Here is an 18,074-nt window from a genome sequence, read left to right on the forward strand (position 1 = left end):
GGCAGAACCAAAGCTCCATGTTGGATCAGAGTGAAAAAGTGCTTTGGTTTATTTCCCCCACCCTGTCCCTGCCCCCAGGGAAATGTTTGGAATGAAAATGAAATTTTTCCAAATTTTGAAACAAAACTTTTTCTTTTCAGTTTGATTCCAATTAAAATTTTAGTCATATTTGTTTTTTGTCAGGAGACAGCACTGCACGATGGGCTGCGTCGTCCCCATGGCCAACCGGTCCCTTCTGAGTTACTCAGGAGGTCAAACTCCTCGAGCACCCTTCTGGCCGCAGAAACCTAAGCCGCTCCCTGTTCACACCGCAAGTGAAACCTGAGGCTGAGTTATGATCAAGAGAACAGTTTTTAAGGCAGCCTGCTTTCCAGCACAAAATGGTCCTTTCATTCCAGCGTTGGCAAAAAAACAAGTCATCTTGAATGTAAACCAAATGAGCATTTTCCTTTTGTTTCGTTTCAAAATCTCCCCATGGGAATAATCAAAACTTCCATGGGGGGGGGGGGACGTTTCCCAGTGGAAAAACTTCAGTTTTGACACCACCCACCGAGAGATTTTTCCATCAGGAGAAAAATGTTGTGGAAACATTTCAGTGGGTTCTACTCCCCTACAAACCACCCTCTCTGCTGGGGCTGCTGTGTACAGTGGGGGGGCTGAGAGCCACTGAACCAAACTGTAAACCCTGCATAGGAGGGAAACCACTTCCAGCCACGGGGTGCGGCAGCCCCCCTAGTTCCAGCACCCCCGATGACCTGCCTTTCACAGCGCAGCTCCATCTTTAGTTAGCACACTGTTCCAACCACACAGGCTGGAAACTGCCTCATCTGGCTGGTAGCAACCATCCTAGCTCCCTGGCATCTGACTGTCTCATCCCCAAGCACCTCTAATCTCTCTCCCGTGGCTGATATTTACCGAGGGGGTTAGGTAACCTCCTGAGAGGTTATTCTCATTAACCCTCCTCTTCCAAGCCAGCATTGCTAAATAGGTGTGTGTGACACCAGGACACACACAAACACAGCATGTTCTCAACACCCCATGCCCAGAGAACATGCACTTTCTGTCCCACATAGGTATTTCTGATTTGTTGCCCGATGGTTTTATATACACTTTTCCCAAGCAATTAGAGGAAGGATGGTCTTAGGGATAAAGCCCCGAGCAGGACATCACGCAATCCTCAATTTGAGGATTTCAGTTCAGTCAACTCCCAGCTCTACCTCAACTCCCCCTGCACGAACCTGGGCTAGGTTCTTGGTGCCTCAGTTCCCTGTTAGGACAATACTTCTGTTTTGTCTTGCTATGTACAGCCCCTAGCGCAACAGGACTCTGGTCTCGGCTGGAGCCTCAGTGGCCTCTCTTAGTGCTCTGATTTTGGAGCCTGCCCTGTACTTGTGACTTTAAAAAAAAACACATCTATTAAAATCACAAGTTGGGATTAACTTTAAGCGCTGGCCTCCAGCACCACGGATAAACCAGCAGGGCTCTTTTACATAAAACAAGGGTAAAACGGAATACGATTTTTAGGAACAGGTTTTGCTGGTCTGCAAACTGTTCAATGCAAATGATTTATTTAGAGTTTAACCATTCACCTTATAGAGAGTCAGATGTTTGAAGTATGTTAAGGTCAGGTTAACACATTATGACACAGTTATGGATTATGAGAATTATGTACATTAAAAAGATTGAAGAGCAACAAACCCAAACAGACCAGAAATACATTTATTCCCGACTAGCGTCCACCAGGAAGCTAGCCCACCACAGTTATTCCAGACAACTTCCCCGTGTCCTTTACCCTTCTGAGACCTGTCATGGAGGCCCACTCAGTTTACTGTGTCTTTCGACAGAGCCTTCAGCACCGATGCCCTGTCTGCTCAGAGGGGACAATAGATGACTGAGGGCACTAGGTGCCAATAGCAGAGGCCATCAGTTCTTGTGCAATAGCCTGCCCTCCTCCCCCGGCTGAGATGCCTGTAGACACCAGCCTGGCAGTTGCCCGTGGACATCAAGGACTGAGCCCAGCTGCTAGTGAGGACTGGCCCCGGGACCGGAGCTGGGGGTCCCCTAAGCCCTACCCGACTGTAATACTGCCATCTCCCGTAGATGTTCCTTTGCTGAAAGAAGCTGCCTGAAGCCTCTCCTGCTCAGAACAGGCCAACATCCAACTCTGCAGGCCCCTAAGCGTGTCCGGCTGCTGGCCAGGAAATTCGCTGAGGGTCTGATATTAGAGGCCAGTGGGCAGGGAGCTGCATGCCACCCACCCCATGTCTTCCCACCCTGCAGCTTGACATAGAGCCACCCAGGCTCCCAGCACAAGCGCCCTGCTGCCCAGCGCTGGGTCGCCAGCTTGACAGAGCTGCGGGGGCATATGGAGACCACACCTCCCAACATGCAATGCTCCATCAAGAACCAAGCTGCAGGGCAGTAGCAATGGCTGGGGGGCTGTCAGGAGACAGCACTGCACAATGGGCTGCGTCGTCCCCATGGCCAACCGGTCCCTCCTGAGTTACTCAGGAGGTCAAACTCCTCGAGCACCCTTCTGGCCGCAGAAACCTAAGCCGCTCCCCGTTCACACCGCAAGTGAAACCTGATGCTGAGTTATGATCAAGAGAACAGTTTTCAAGGCAGCCTGCTTTCCAGCACAAAATTTACTGTCAACACCAAAAATCAAACACAGTGAACTTGGCTTCAACCCTAAACAGGAAAACTCTTCCAGGGGGAAGTAGCAGCAGCCGAAGCTTCGCCAGGGAGCCGTTCGGGGGAGAGGATGGCTCAGGGAGTTGGGAACTTTGCAACAACTTAAGAAGGGCTTTATTACCCGTGCATGCCCTGAGTCCTATGCTCTGCCAGCTCCTGGAAGGGAGCCGCCTCCTGGCTGATGGTTCTTCGTTTCTCCCCTGCCTTGCGTATCGGGATGTCATTTGCACCTGTGCAAAAACCTTCAAGGCCTGCTCCTCTGCCGGCGGCAACCAGCAGCGCCGCAATGGAGCCTTGGCCATTCACGCCAGCAGGGGCGCTGAGCCCGTGCGCCGGGCGGGTGGCATCGCTGGGCCCAGTTTGCACAGATGGAGGCGCCAACCCGAGGTGCGGAGCAATGGCGCAAAGCTGCCGGAGCTCACGTTTCTTTTCACCTTTGCCCCAGTTTGCAGCACCGGGCTATTTCTGCCTTGCACTTCGGGCGCTCCGCCAGCCGACTTCAGCGGGCATCACCGGTGGCGCATGTCACGGCCAGTAGTTTTCCCACCTCCCAGCTCTGTTTAGAGCAAACACGCTTTTCAATGGCAGCTCTGTTATTACTGTGGTCATTCATTAACCCCCTTGCCCTCTGCCAGGGCAGGCGAGATGCTCGAGTTCTCACCCCCCCGCTTGCCAGCCAGCATGCCGTGTTTTGACTAAATTTCCTTTATTCTTTTAATTGACACTTTGCTTTTCATCCCGCCAACACCGATTGTGCCCTGCGCAGCTTTGAAAAGAGATGCCAGGTGCTTCTATCTGATTCCTCTCTGTTTGTAAATACAAAGGGGTTTCAGGTCCTTTTATTCCCGGACTATAAATCCAGACAACACGTGCCAGGCAGCAGGCGAATTGTCCCTGAAGGTTGTGAGTACCAGATATTTTTATATACTGTAAATTAGGGCCAGGTGACTGCAACATTGCCACTGATTGCATCTCCGTTCCAGGAACTCCCACCCAACACCATCCCCCAGGGAATCGCATTAGTAGGATGACATATAAATGTTCCAGGGTCACCAAGCTAACTCCCAGAGTAACCCACGTCTCTATCGTATCGCTGTGAAACTCGCCAAGGACATTAGAGACGGAGCCTGAACCGAAACTCCAGAGGGAAGATTACAGCTTGACACTAAAGAGGGGCCAGGGTGATCTAGCGGTTAAAATGCTGGCTGACGCGTCAAGAGGTCTAGATTGAATTCCTTACTCTGCTCCTAACTCCCTGTATACCTAGTCTCTAAAATTACCCGTTATCCTACAGCTGTGTACAGAGTTAGCAAAGCAAGCTCCACAAAATGCAGAGTGATAGAGAATCAGACCTTCAGTTTCCCCACACGTAACTCCAGAGGACAATCATTCCTTTGTCTGTCTGGGCTTTTAGACTATACTCTCTTCAGGGCAGGGACTATCTCTTACAGTGGAAACGTACAGCCTCGACTGCAATGGGCAGTGATCTCAGCTAGGGCTGTCAGGATATCAATTATAATAATCTTTATTATATATGAGCAAAAGGGGATGGCTCACTTAATGTTTACCTGTCTGTTCATCCTCTCTGAAGCACCTGACATTGGCCGCTGTCAGAAGACAGGACACTGGGCTTGATGGACCTTTAGGCCATTCTTATAGTGGCCTAGACACTGTGGGAAAGATGGGGTTTCAAACCCCCAAACTGGGGCTACTTCCCATCCAGGGTTTGTAGCGGGCCTTTTACAGTGGTCAGTCTCAGGGTAATGAACGCAGGGAACGGGCCACGAGAAGTTTGGATCTGGAGCCAGCGTGGAGATGCAGGATTTTGGTCCATCTTTTTTTCCCCTAGGGGTCACCCAGATCACACAGTGCTTTATCAAGCCACAAAATCAAGTGGCCAGATCCCCAGCTGGAGTCAGTGGGTCAGATCCCCAGCTCCACTGACTAATCCATTCGGCCCAACAGAGTCCAAGTCTCCTCCTATTTACACTGACATAAACCAGGAGCGATTCCATCAGACGCTCTCCCTGTTTATGGCGCCGCAGCAGGTCTGTTCACACCAGCACCAGCCAGCTGCTCAGAGTGGGTCGAGCCCCAGAGGTGAGATCCTGGGCCTCTTGACATGAATGGCCAAAATTCCCACACCCCTCTGCACTGGTGAGGCCAGATGCCCCCTTGCCGAGTCTGGGCAGCCGTCCCCGCCTTGCTCCCCCCGCCACAAACCACAGCCAGCTGGAAAGGCAGCACATGCAGCCACACCTGATTCACTCCTCTAAGGCCCCGATCCTGCCTCCTCACTCCCACCAAGGGGGCAGAGGACCTGGGGAGAGATGCTCAGAACCCAGCAGCCTTCCCGTGGGGCTGGAGTTGGGAAAAAACACGGCTCCCGTGCAGGGTCACCGAGAAGTGGCGTTCCCCCTGGCGGGGCACCGGCATCTTCCCAATAGTCACACCAGCCGTGGTCTCAACTCAGGCGCTGGCCTTTTAGGCAGACGGGCTCCCAGTAAATATGTAGGTTATAAAAAGCCCCAGCCCCCAAAGCCACGTTCTCTATTACCCAGCAGCCCCCAGCCCGGCATTCCGTGTTCCTAGGCCACTGCTCCGACACAGCATCCCCTCTGGACTAGTGACACACACATACATCCTTTACAGTAACACTGTTTATTCCTGTTCCACCCTCATCCCCCTGAGGCTCTCAAAGGGCTTCCCACCCTCTCATTATTAGTTCAACCTCCCCCCACTGCAAGATGGGTCAGTAGCATTCCCCGTTATCATCGTTATTCCCGTTACACAGATGGGGAAACTGAGGCACTGGGAGGGGATGGGACTTGCCAGAGAGGGCACAGAAAAGCCGGACCTAGAAGCCAGGTGTCTAGATTCCCACTGCCCTGATCTCAGCCTGCAGGCCACACTCTAGCAGAGCTCAGGGGTCTTTCCCAGATTGCATTGGCTTCTCTTTCCAGTCCCTATGCCCAGAAATAGCCATTCTCATACCCGCTTGCTCCCCACATCTCCATGGGACATTTTTGGATTTTCTCTGAGCAGCCTCACTTCACGAGCCATTTCATTGCATCGGACTTAGTGTGAAGAGCAGGGGTTAAATGATTGCCTTTGATCGCAGCCCCACTGATGTATTTGTTTTAATTCCTCCAGCCCCCTTAGCTACAATTTTCCACTTTCACGTCTCTTTCCATGACTCTCTGCAAATCTGAATTATTTATTGCCTGAACTCCTGTTTTCCCCACCCCTCAGGATCAACTTCTCATCACCAGTCAAAAGCCCATTAAGAAACCAAATAAGCAGCTACCCGCCCCCAACCCTGCCCAAAAAGCTCCTGCTTGTTCCTTTTTTGCTCCAGAGCCTGGAGGTCTCTGTGTTTTGAAGTCAAATGGCCAGTTTCTCAGGGACACTTTGTTCCATTGCCCTCTCCAGCCTTACCCTGAAAAATGAGGGAATCAGCATTTATTGATGGGGAAAGTCCAGTGTGTTTAGCAACAAAGGACCCTGGAAATTACTAAGCTGTTTCAGAGCAGGGGGCCCATCTACCCCGGTATCCCGTCTCCTACTGTGCCCAGCACAAGCTCCTTCAAAGGAAGGTGCAGAAAGCCCTGTGGTTTTGGGATAATGTAGCTCACACTCAGTCAGTGGGCCACTTTGTTCCCTCCTAGTGGTGGCTGGACCACAGAGGGAGCGTGATGAGCCTGCTGCAGCAGGAGTTCTTTTAGCTCAGGCTGTAGCAGGTCACACATCTTTCGATCCTGAGGTCCCAGATCCAACTCACTGTGCTGACCTGGAGGCCCCATTTTATTAGAGGCTGCACAGACACAATTGTTAGAGATGGTCCCTGCCTCTGAGAGTTCACAATCCAAGTAGAGACCAGCAAATGGACAATGGTTGTCCCCACTTTACAGATGGGGAAACTGAGGCACGGAGCAACACAGTGACTTAACCAAGGTCACACAGAGTCAGTGGCAGAGCTGGGAACTGGCCCCCACTCTCCTGAGTCCCATTATTATTTTGCTATTTGTATTACAGTCACACCTAGAATTAGAGCCCCGTTGTGCTGGGTCCGGCCCGGACACATAGCAAGAGGCCATCCCTCCTCCAGGAAAGCTTACAACCTCAAAAGACACATGTGAGACGGGAAACAGGCACAGAGAACACAAGAACTCGGGGTCACCCAATGAAATTACTAGGCAGCAGGTTTAAAAACTATCAGAAGGAAGTACTTCTTCACCCAACATGTACAACCTGTGGAACTCATTGTCGGGGGATGTTGTGAAAGCCCGGAGCATAACTGGGTTAAAAAAAGAATTAGATAAGTACCTGGAGGATAGGTCCATCAATGGCTATTAACCAAGATGGTCAGGGGCGCAGCCCCACGCTCTGGGTGTCCCTAAACCTCAGACTGCCAGAAGCTGGGACCAGACGATAGGGGATGGATCACTCGCTAATTGCCCTGTTCTGTTCATTCCCTCTGAAGCACCGAAGACAGACTAGTGGCTAGATGGACCATTGGGTTGACCCAGCATGGCCGCTCTTATGTGACTTGCCCAAGGTCATGGAGCAGGCTAGGTGCAGATCGGAGAACAGGAGCCAGAATCTCTTGGCCACCAGCCTCGTGCTCCATCCACTAGCCCCTCACTGCGTCTGCAGTCCCAGCCCGCTGCCTTAAGCCTCGCCTCTGGGTCACCCACCTGTCCCATCCCGCACAGCCTCCACCGGGAGAGACTCTGCTGAGGCTGCGCACCCCCCGCCAGCCAGTCTCGCCTCTCTCGGCAACCCAGGCGCGGACTTTCGAGGCCTGCTGGCCAGGCTGGGGAAACTTACTGCCAGTGGTGGCCAGTGCGGGCACAAGTGGGACGAGGCTGAGCACCAGCAAAGCTATCCCGAGTGGCAGGTGGCAGAGGGATGACGATGCCGCTGTCTCCTTCTTCGCCCCCATGGTCCATAAACAGAAAATCCCCCGGCCGCTCTCCAAAGCAAGGCAGAAGGCACCACCCCCCCTTCGCCCCCGGCAGCTCCTCTTATGAGGCGGGAAGCAGACGCCACGCAGATCACGGAGCTTGGGAACAGAGGGACCCCAGCGCCTCCCACTTCATTCCCAGGGGACCGGCAGGGACAGCGTCACTCCTTGGCCTCCACCGCAACTCGCCTCCATCCACCTCACTCCAGGCTTCAAGGAGAAAGCCCCCGGCTTCCGGGCTCCCCGATTTCCATGCTGCGTGCGTAGGACTGGGCGAGGAGCCAGGCAGCACACCTGGGCGCAGACAGCTGGGCGAAGCTGCCTCCTACCCTCCCCAAGTGCAGCCAGGTGAAACTCCAGCCAAGGGGCAGGGCCAAAGCAGTCCCACCTTCGCCTAGGGGCCCTGCCTCCTTTCACCGCTGCCCTGGCTGGGTTGCAGGCAGGGTGATGGCATGGGGGAGCTGCCAGGCTCCAAGCAGGCGCGAGGGGCCTTGGGCCAGGTTCACTTTTGTTTTCGATTGCTACATTCAAAATATTTAGCCTGAAAACTGAACCGAGATGGAGTTGGGCGAGGGGCCAGGAGGGGGGAGCTTGTTTGGGAAATAAGGAGCCAGAGATTGACCAGGCAAGAGAGATTCCCCCAAACGCTCCAGCTAACTGCGAGGCCGGGGTTGCAGCCTGGGAGTCACCACCCATCAACTGCACAACCCCCCAGCAAGTCTCTGGGCCTCAGTTTCCTCAGCTGTAACATGAGCTTCATGATAGCAGGTGGAGGATTGGGGTGCTGTTGCTGGGGGGAACGTGGTGTGACCTTTCATTATGGATCAGCGCCCAAATGCCACAGGGTGGGCACAATTGCAGAGAGGCCACTGGACATTTTTTCAAAAATCACAAAATTTCGGGGGAAAATTTCAAGCCAAATGGGATTTTTTTTTCTGCCTCTCATTTCAAACTTCTTGCAGAGAATCCCCCTCTCCTGGGTGAAAGTACCTGCAGAGAGTCTTAGCCAAATAGCCCACACAACCAGCAAACAGCTTGGTACAACTGGACCAGGGGTCCTTTGAACCACTCCTGTTGTATTGGACCCTAGCAGGGCCTGCAATGGCCAGATCTTCTCCTGCCCCAGCCAGCTAGACTGGCTCCTCTCCCCTCACCTCTGTGAAGAGCAGCCGCCTGATCAGGAGCAATGGCTCCTTCCTGCCTCCTTGTCCCCTTCCTAAGCAGCGGAGGTGACAGGCCCTTTGCAATGCAGCACTTACCCCCGTCCTCTTCTTTCTGGGATGCAGGGTGGGGGTACAGTGAGCTCTCAGGCTGGGGCAGGGGTTCTGGAAGGGCAGTGGAGTGGTAGAAAAGCTGGCCTGGTGGGTGGCTGCTGTAATTTGGGGTGATCTCTTTGCACCCGGTCAGTCACCCCACGCTGTGGGATTTAGCCACAGTGGAGTAACATATTCCTGCAGCCTCACCGTGGATCAGGGCGGGGGTGGAGAATCCCTCCAGCATGGATCAAGCAGGGGAACTGTCTACCATAGACCCAGCTTCGACCTCTCTTTTGTTAAAGGCACTTTTAATGGCACGGGCAGTAAATACCTGGCCGCAAATTTTGGGCACATTTGATCTGCACAAATAGGGACTCTGGCTTTCAGCTTAACGAAACAAACCCCCGCTGCTCCGATCAGCTGCTTTGCAAGGAGAAAGAGCCCCAGCTCCCAGGCCTGCCTTTCTCCTGGAGCATAGCAACCTAGGGTTTTTGGCAAACTCAACTGCTTTTCTGAGCCAGTGGTTTCACGGAATGGGCTTTTCCACCGGTCACCTTTCTCCCAGGCGAGAGCAGGCAGATCCACACCCCTGTGCGCTCCGGTCCTGCAGGCTGCGGATTTGCCGCAGGTGATGAAGAAGGGGGGGGGGGTTAAAACCTCCCTGCATGAGCGAAGTGCTGCACTGACATGCTCTAAATTCCCAAGGCCCCCCTGAGATTATTGTGCATTATAGGACCAGTGCCCATTGCGCTGGGCGCTGCGCAGTCAATCAGAAACCTGAGCGGCCGGCTTGGCAACGGTGGCCGCTACCTTCGCCAGCAGCTGCATCCCCGTCCCCCTTCTAGTTCTGCACCCGTTCCCGTGGGGGCAGCCACAGAGGGCGGAGCGCTCACCCACACCAGTTCGCTGCTCCCCAGCCAACGGTTCGGTTTCATCCCCCAACTGTCCCTGTAAGGCACGGGGAGGCCATAGGCACGGGGAGGCCATAGGTGCCTCTTATCCTCCCTATTGTTCCCGCGGTCTCGGGAGTCTGGACCTTGACCAAAAAGCATTGACTGCCCCTGCCTTCAGGGTGCTTAGTCAGCACCTGTTACGTCCCTTTAAGGGACACGCCCTGGCCAGGTGTTGTCTGACCGCTACTCCTTCCTACCCTGGCAGGCCATTAGCCTGCCAGCGCCCTAGGGCAGGGAGAGCCGTGGGGCTCGGTCCTCAACAGCACCAAGCCCAGGGCCAGCACCCCAGAGGGCCCAGTTACCGACCTGCCCGAGAGATCCAGCTGCGGAGATGCTCAGCGCCATGAGCTGAGCTTTAGTGCCACCCAGGGGCTGGAGCTGGCTCTGCTTGGATGATTCGAGCCACGGCTGTGGAGCGTGGGTAGGCCAGGCTGGTTCCTGAGCCGGCTTCCCCTTGGGGGTCAGACCCGCATTGCAAAGGCGCCCGGAGCAGGCAGGAGCCAGGGGGAGACGCTTGGCACGTTTATTTCTTTAAAAATAAACCAGGCAGAGGGAGAATGACCTAGGCAGATCTTCCCCGGACAGCCGGCAGGGAGGGAGGGGGTCTGGCCCGCCATGCGCCTTAGGCCAGCATGCAAGTGTTTGTGGGGTGCTGGGGAAGGGGCATCCAGCTGGCTCCCTGGTGCCCCTCAACAGCTGGGTAAAGGCACCTGGCACCGCGTGGCAGCCGTTCGCATGCGGAGCCGCCGTCCATCCCCACCCAGGGTACTGCTGGGGGTCAGTAGGCGGAGCGGAGTGGGGAGGAGAAAACGAGGTGCAGGGGATGGAAAGAGACTCATATTAACCCCACGAGGGCTGGAATAAACAGAGGCCCTAGTGCTTTGGGGGCAAGTGTGGGGTGGGGGGGGTACACTTGGATTAACCCCATGAGTTCCGGAACACACCGTCTGAAAGTGAGTGGGATGGGGGGGGGGGGAAAGATTCCAATTAACCCCACGAGTGCCAGACAGAACAGCCACACCAGGGGGGGTCCTATTGGAAAGCATAAGAGGGGTGCAGAAAATGCACCCTGAAAGGCCCTAATGCTGGGGGTGGGGGGGCTCTGTTTGAATAAGGATGGGGTAATGAAAGGGTTAATAGCAGGGCTCTCTTCTCCCACCCCCCAATACCTCACCCCACAGGCACGGTGACCGGGTGCCAAGATGCTGCGGGCATCGCCCGAGCTTCACCCACTGACACGTGCTCCCCTTTCACCAGCTCCATCTGCAGCCCACTCCCCGTCCTCGGGTGTCCGGCTAGAGAGGGACATGGGGCGGGGGTGGGGGGGGGGTGAAGAGGCAGGATCCCATTTCCAGCCCCCTCCCACTCCCCTCCAACCAAAGTCAATGCCCCTTCCTGCTGTTCGGGTCTCGGCGGATGGAGCCCAGCTGCCGGGGGGTCTGATCTCACAGGGCCGTGAGCACAGATCCCCCCTTCCCCACCTCTGGGGGCTGCAGCTGCCCCTCCCCAGCTGATGCAGAGGGTGGGGAGGGGGCGGTGGGAGCATGCTGGAGTCTGTGGTTGCGGGGCCAGGTCTCAAGAGCAGCTGCTTCTCTGCCGGCGCAACAGTGTCACCGGGCAGGTGATCTCATCCTCCTGGTCGCTCTCGCAGCCGCGCTGGAAAAGGGGGGAGCACCAGAGAGGGTCAGGGAGGTGGATAGGATGGAGGGCACATGATATAAGTGTACACACCTGCATACAGGTGCACACCCAGGCTCCCATGCACACAGACACCCCCCCCATGCACACCCAGGTCCCCCACGCACGCACACGGGCCCCCTGGTGTGCTCTCTCACACACACACACACACACCCCGGCCCTGCCCTGCCTGCCCCCAGGCAGATCCTGCGCACGGCAGGCAAGGTCTATGCCAGCCCTGGGCACCCAGAAGCAGCAGAAAGGCTGGCACGAAGTGTTTCATTAACTAGCCAGCTGGCCGGCCAGCATCAGCCCTGACTCTAAACCCCCAGGGGTGTCCAGAGCTCCAGGAAGGTGGGGTTGGTTCGGTACCCAGATGATTAATGCTACCCAGGCCCCTCACCCCACCCCAACACTCACCCCAGCATCTAACCCCACCCCAAACCCTTCAACATGTGACCCCTGATGCTAACCCCAACTTGTAACCCATCCCACCAATCCCAGCCCAGAGCCCATCCCTGCCCATTCATCCATCACTCCCCCAACCCCTAAGCAGCGAGTCCGGAGCAAAAGGTCCCCAGCACTCTCCCCCAAGAGCTGCCTGCCCAGGGAGCGAGTGCTCAAGCTAATCAACAAGGCCTCACCAGAGTCTCATCCTCCTTCCTCTGGCCACACAAGAGCTTCAGGTGGCCAAGCCGGTTGCAGGCAGACACCATGTTGTAGGAGAGCTGCGGGAGTGAAAAACACATGCAATGGGGCAGCTTAAGGCTAAGGACCTTTTGAGCCCCCACACCCACATATTAGGGGGGGGGGTCTCACACACACACACACATATACAGGAGCGATGGTCCCTATTAACGAGCCTGCTGTTATGCAGCCTCTTTCACATTGAAGGATTTCTTCCCGGCCGCTAAAATGCAGCCACCTCTGGGGTGGAATGGGGCAGCCGTTCAAAAGTTTAGGACAGGAAGCAAAGAGGGATCCTGCACGCAGCTGAAATGAACCAGGGGATTTTAGGTCGGGGAGATGTAGCCAGAGCTTGGGGCTTGATGCCTCTGTTGTTTCAAAGAGGGCCATGGAACAACAAATGGTCTTCCCCCAGTGTCGCACCTGCAAGGGGCAAGTGCCCCCAAGGGCTCCCTGGGGTATTGGGGTCAGCACTGACTGCAAGGGGAGAGCACCCCCCATGAGGCACCCGCCCCGCTCCCTGAAGCACAGCGCCCCCTAGAGCCGCACTGGGGCTAGCCCTGCCTGGGAAGGGAGAGCACCCCCTGCTGCCCCCGTGGATGTGCCCCAGAGGAGCCGTGGCAAATTTACCTTCCATTTCCTGCGGGCGTTGAACTTGCGGAAGTTCTTTATGTTGATGGAGGAGCGGCTGCGGTTGGTGGCCTGCTTCCGGCTCAGGGGCTGCCAGGGGGCAAAAACGTGAGCCGTCACCCCCAGCATGCCACCCCAAGCCCCAGCTCGTGCCCACAGGCAGACCACGGTACCCTTAGAGGGAGAATCCCCTGCACCCACAAACACCCAGCGGAGTTGAGAACCGGCCCTGGGCTCCACTGCTCAGCTCAGTCGCCACCTCCTGCTCCTCTAGGGAACTGAGCCCAGGGTTCCCCATACCCCTGGGGTCTCCTGGCAGCTGCAGGGGCCTGGGAGGAAAGAGGGAGCTTCTCTCTTCACCAGCTGCCCTGGAAGGTCATTATTCGTCTATAGGAGCCCGTTTCCCGCAGGGATCTGACTCCTGATGGTGCAGAAAACAGCCCTGTCCAAAGGCTTCCCTGCCACTAAGGGCTCATCCCGTATTCGATGGCCCGGGGGCAATTCTCCACCTGCCAGGCACCTGCCTGTTGCCTCTGCAGCCTGCCCTCGGTCTTTGGCTTTGCACCAGGCTCCATGCCGTCCCCCCAGCCTGGGCCCTCAGGGAAGAACGAAGCTACCAGGAGTGGCTGCCCTGACCCCCAAGGCTGCAGCAGGACCCACCGGACGCCGCCGTGGGCATCCCCCTGCTTGCTAGCCTGGCGGTCCCCGCCTCCCCACGCACCCCTGGGTCCATCTGGAAACGCAAGCAGCCCCCTCACCTTGATCCATGGGTGGACGAGGCTCTCGGCCGCGCTCATGCGACTCCTGCAGCGGGGAGAACGGGACCCGTTTGCTGCTTTCCCACCAGAAAAGAAAAACCTTTCCCCACTCCTTCTCTCCGGGAAACCCGGGCCCTTTCCCCTCCTGGTGCTTACCCGCTAAGTGCTCCCTGCCCTGCCGAGAACCTCCTATGTCAGGAATCTGCTCCCCGCCCCCCAGAGCCATCTCCCCAGCCCACCCATGTCCCATGCAGTGCAAAGGATTCAATCGTCCCCTCTTTGCATGCCAGCCCCTCTCTGGGGCCACCAGGGCACCCAGATTATCAGACCGGCCCCCAGTGGCTAACAGGTTGTGGTCCTGCCGCGGTCCGGCTGGCCTGTGCCATGCAGGACGGACCCAATCACAGGCCAGCCTGCACCCTCTGTGCCAGCCTTTCCAGCTGGAGTTATGGGGGTACATTGGCTTGAACAAACCTCCCCCCGCAGCTGGGATCACACCTTGCCTAGATCCTTAGGGGTGGAAATCACCCTGTGCCATGTGACAGAACGAGGCCCCCACCTGAGCCCTCTGCCAGGTGCTTTATGCTGGCTGTACCCAGAGGTTAATGTCACCCCTGCATGGCCTGCTCCAGCAGAGGGATTAAGGGGCTCCTGCTTTCTGAGCTACTCTGCCAGGGTAACCCCCTGCCCACGGTTGGCAGGTGCCAGCCTCAGGGTCTTGCTGCCCAGCGGGCTGCGACGGGTGCCAGGCATTACCCGGGCTCCTTCACCAGCAGCTGCTGGATAAAGTCCTTAGCCATATCGGTGGTCTCGCTGAAGTATTTTTCCTCAAACTCGTAGTTGCCAGCAACGACGTTGGAGAGGGTCTCGGCATCCGTCTCGCCCTGGAACGGGGACATCCCGCTCAGCCTGCAGAAGACAAGGATCCGTTGAGAGCTCGCTGAGTCCAATGGGCCCCTGACCCCCACGGGGAGCCACCAGGGACAGCTCCAGGCTCCCAATGTGACCTTTCTGATGCACGGAGGCATGCCAGAGAAGGGTGAGAGACCCACCCATCCTACAAAGGCCGTGACGTCCACCCATCTGCCGGGAGCCCGGCCTCTTTGTCCAGAGAGCATGGACTACCGCAGCCAGAGGACATTGAGAGCCAGGCAACAGGGACCATACAGCCAGCCCGCTCCTCAGCTGGTATGAAACCCTCCCCACCCCTACAGTCCACTCCTCACTGCTGAGTTCTTGCCCAAACGGTTGGCTTAGGGCCCCTTCTACCTGTCCTCTGACCCAGACTGATACCAGCCAAGGACCGGAGCCAGCCCTGGCCAGGATCAGGGCCCCTGCGTGCAAGGTGCTGCACAAACAGAGGCAGACATGCTCCATGTCCCAAAGGTGTTTGTAATCCAAGGGCCTGATTTTCCTTTGCACCACGGCAGCAGGTGAAGTACTTTGAAAGCGGGGGGGAGGTAGTTACTGTCACTTCCAGGCCAGCATGGTGTAAAGGGGCCGTAATGTCAACAAGAGTCAAGCCCAATTAACCTAAGTACACGTCCCAGGCAGAGGTATCCAAGTGCTGAGCAGCTGAGCATCCCAATCCCATCACTCAGAGAAGGGGCATGCTCCCACGATTGGAGCTCAGCTTGCTGTGTTGTGAGCAATTGTGGGGCAGGTAGTAGGGTCCAGTGGTTAGGGTGCAGGCCTGGCTCTCCGGAAACCTGGGTTCTCTTCCTGGCCCTGCTGCAGAGCCCCTGGGGAAGCTGTGACCCTGCTCTGTGCCTCAGTTTCCCCATTCTGTACAATGATATTGACCTCCAGTGATGCACTTGGGGGTGGTCTCTGGATTAAAAACCCAAAGCAAGGGCTAAAGACAGGAGGGTCAGACAAGAAGAGACACCCAAGACGTCAGGTACTTACAAGATATAGGTAATAACGCCGATGCTCCTGAAATAAACAAAGACACGTTCTAGGTTAGCTGGCCCGAGGCCTGCGGACAATCAGTACGCACAGGTTACATTTGTAGAAATCAAGGAGGGGATCCTGGTAATAAATAGCAGAGCGGGGTAAATTTCACCCTTTTTCTGCTCTCGACCCTTATCCCAAATCCTGCTGATCCAGCGTCACTCCCTCCCTTTCACTGAGCAGTTTTCCACTCTATGACGTGTTAGCCCATTGCTCGCTTCCACTATTCCTGGCACCCCGGATTGCATGGCCCACGTGCTCCTGGACAGGACAACAGAAACTCTTTCTTAAGCAGGACGACAAATGGGAGGAAAGTCAGAAAGCAAAGAGGTGCTGGTGTTTTCTCCCCCCGACGGTACTTCAAACACCAGTCACCTCGCAATCATCGCTCTGAAGAGCTGAGCGGACTGAGCTCCTTAAGACGCTCACGGTCAGATCATTTTTGTGGCTCTTCAGTCGGATGCAAGAGGCCGGGGAATCGTCCCCCAGCGGCACGCGGCGTGTTCAAAACAAAGCCAACGGACCCTGGAATACTGCCTGGGTGAGGCTGAGAACTTGGCCGAGCTGACCACAGCTGACGTTATACCCGGAGCCCGAGCCACGACTTTAATGAGGGGCACCACGCAGGCTCCCCGTCCTTACCACATGTCTGTCGCCGAGCTCAGGGGCTCATAGTTAATCACTTCGGGAGCTTGGAGGAGAAAAAAAAATAGAAATACAGAATAGTCACTTTGTGTCCACTGCTCGACTCCTTTCGCCCCCATGGGACACGAGATGTACAGCAAGTCAAAGCAGAAATGACCTCTCTATATACAACCGCAGGGTCAGCCTGGACGACCCTCACCCCGCTGAGTTTCCATCTCTAAAATCCAGCCATTCCCACTGCTTCTGAGTGGTGCTAGGGGTACTGGGCTGCTCTTTCAGACAGGCCAGGAACCCAGAGTCCAAGCCATGGGCGGTCATTAAGATCCCCTGGTTCTTTGGGGAGGGAAGGGCCATTCAGAGCCACATCTCCCCTGCCCCCAAAACTCTGGTTACTGCCTTCTGCCTCCTTACAGTCCACCCCCCCCCCCCCCGCAGGTTGGCAGGAAACAAGAGTCTCCTTCACTTCCCGTCCTAAAGTGTCTGTACGTTCCTCGAAGTAGCTACTGTGTTCTGCCCCAGAGGTGGCTCCATTTTAGATGCGGGGGCAATTCCTTGCTATCGAGTATTCCCAAGCGCTTGGGGATGAAAGGCGCTGCAGAAACACACGAGATTATTCTTCAGGTCCCCACCTCAGGCTTTCAGGAATCTTGCTACAGAATGCGTAGGGCCCTACCAAATTCACAGCCATGAAAAATGCGTCACGCACCGTGAAATCTGGTTCCCCCCCCCATGAAATCTGGTCTTTTGTGTGCTTTTACCCTAGACTATACAGATTTCACGGGGGGAGACCAGCGTTTCTCAAACTGGGGGTCCTGACCCAAAAGGGAGTTGCAAGAGGGTCGCAAGGCTATTTCCGGGGGGGGGGGGGGGTCGTGGTATTGCCAGGTTTACTTCTGCTCTGCCTTCAGAGCTGGGTAGCCGAAGAGCAGCGACCGTTGCCTGGACACCCAGCTCTGAAGGCAGTACCCCGCCAGCAGCAGCACTGAAGGAAGGGGGGCAATGCCCTACCAAGCCATCTTACTTCTGCGCTGCGGCTGGCGATGGGGCTGCCTTCAGAGCTGGGCTCCCGGCCTGCAGCCGCCACTCTTCAGCTGCCCCGCTCCGAAGACAGATGCCACGCAGAAGTAAGGGTAGCAGTAACACAACCTCCCCCCCCCCACCTACAATAAGCTTGTGACCCCCCCCCACAACTCCTTTTTGGGTCAGGACCCCTACAATTACAACACCATGAAATTTCAGATTTAAATAGCTGAAATCATGAAATTTCGGATTTTTTAAAAATCCTATAACCATGAAATTGACCATAATGAACTGTGAATTTGGTAGGGCCCTCACCATGAGACTCAACAATATCCTGTGGCAGAGAGTTCCACAGGTTAACCCCAATAGACTACTATGCCAAGGAGTCCCACAGGCTCCTGGCAACTGTCCCAGCAGACCATTCATGTTCAGCTGTTTACCTACGTACTGCGGAGTCCCACAAAGGCTTTTGAAGGTTACTCCGTCTTCCAGCTTTTGGGCCAGACCAAAATCGATTATCTTGATTTTCGGGTTGGGGACATCTTTCTCCAGCAGCATGATATTCTCCGGCTGTGGGGGAGGGGTGGGAGATACCATGAGCCCAGTTCTCCCTCACCCCACGTGGTCACTGACACCAGTGCAAAACAAGCGCGGGAACACGATCAGATCGGGATGGGCAGCATCTCACACCCACTTTGCACTGGTGCAGACAGACATAAGGGGCATCGGGGCTTACAGGGTCGACTTGCACAGCAGGCCTCATGCCCCACGGCCTCCCCCGTGCCCACTGCTGGGTTGCAGCGGTAGGGGAGGTTGGAATAGTTGTGTGGCGATT

General features: G+C 55.9%; 2 protein-coding genes across 17 annotated transcripts in view; both read right to left on the reverse strand.

Moving 5' to 3' along the window:
• Positions 1–8,423, reverse strand: part of INSRR (insulin receptor related receptor) — a 40,196-nt gene extending 31,773 nt beyond the window's left edge. For 2 of the 3 annotated variants that reach the window (XM_073322749.1, XM_073322748.1), the window contains exon 1: positions 7,525–8,423. In XM_073322749.1, coding sequence (XP_073178850.1) covers positions 7,525–7,639 — 115 coding nt within the window. In that variant the 5' untranslated portion in view covers positions 7,640–8,423. Of the gene's footprint in view, positions 1–7,391; positions 7,457–7,524 lie in introns of those variants that run through there. The other variant, XM_073322750.1, reaches the window with a different exon arrangement.
• Positions 8,424–10,378: 1,955 nt separating this feature from the next.
• LOC140902549 (death-associated protein kinase 2-like) overlaps positions 10,379–18,074 on the reverse strand; it is a 30,315-nt gene continuing 22,619 nt past the window's right edge. For all 14 annotated transcript variants that reach the window (XM_073322732.1, XM_073322738.1, XM_073322734.1 and 11 more), the window contains 8 exons: positions 17,680–17,809; positions 16,217–16,265; positions 15,530–15,556; positions 14,378–14,530; positions 13,622–13,667; positions 12,864–12,953; positions 12,191–12,274; positions 10,379–11,525 (listed from right to left, as the gene is read on the reverse strand). In XM_073322732.1, the coding sequence (XP_073178833.1) occupies positions 11,445–11,525; positions 12,191–12,274; positions 12,864–12,953; positions 13,622–13,667; positions 14,378–14,530; positions 15,530–15,556; positions 16,217–16,265; positions 17,680–17,809 (660 nt within the window). In that variant the 3' untranslated portion in view covers positions 10,379–11,444. The remainder of the gene's footprint in view (positions 11,526–12,190; positions 12,275–12,863; positions 12,954–13,621; positions 13,668–14,377; positions 14,531–15,529; positions 15,557–16,216; positions 16,266–17,679; positions 17,810–18,074) is intronic.

Source organism: Lepidochelys kempii, chromosome 24 (assembly GCF_965140265.1).
Source record: "Lepidochelys kempii isolate rLepKem1 chromosome 24, rLepKem1.hap2, whole genome shotgun sequence".
Classification (NCBI taxonomy): Eukaryota; Metazoa; Chordata; order Testudines; family Cheloniidae; genus Lepidochelys; species Lepidochelys kempii.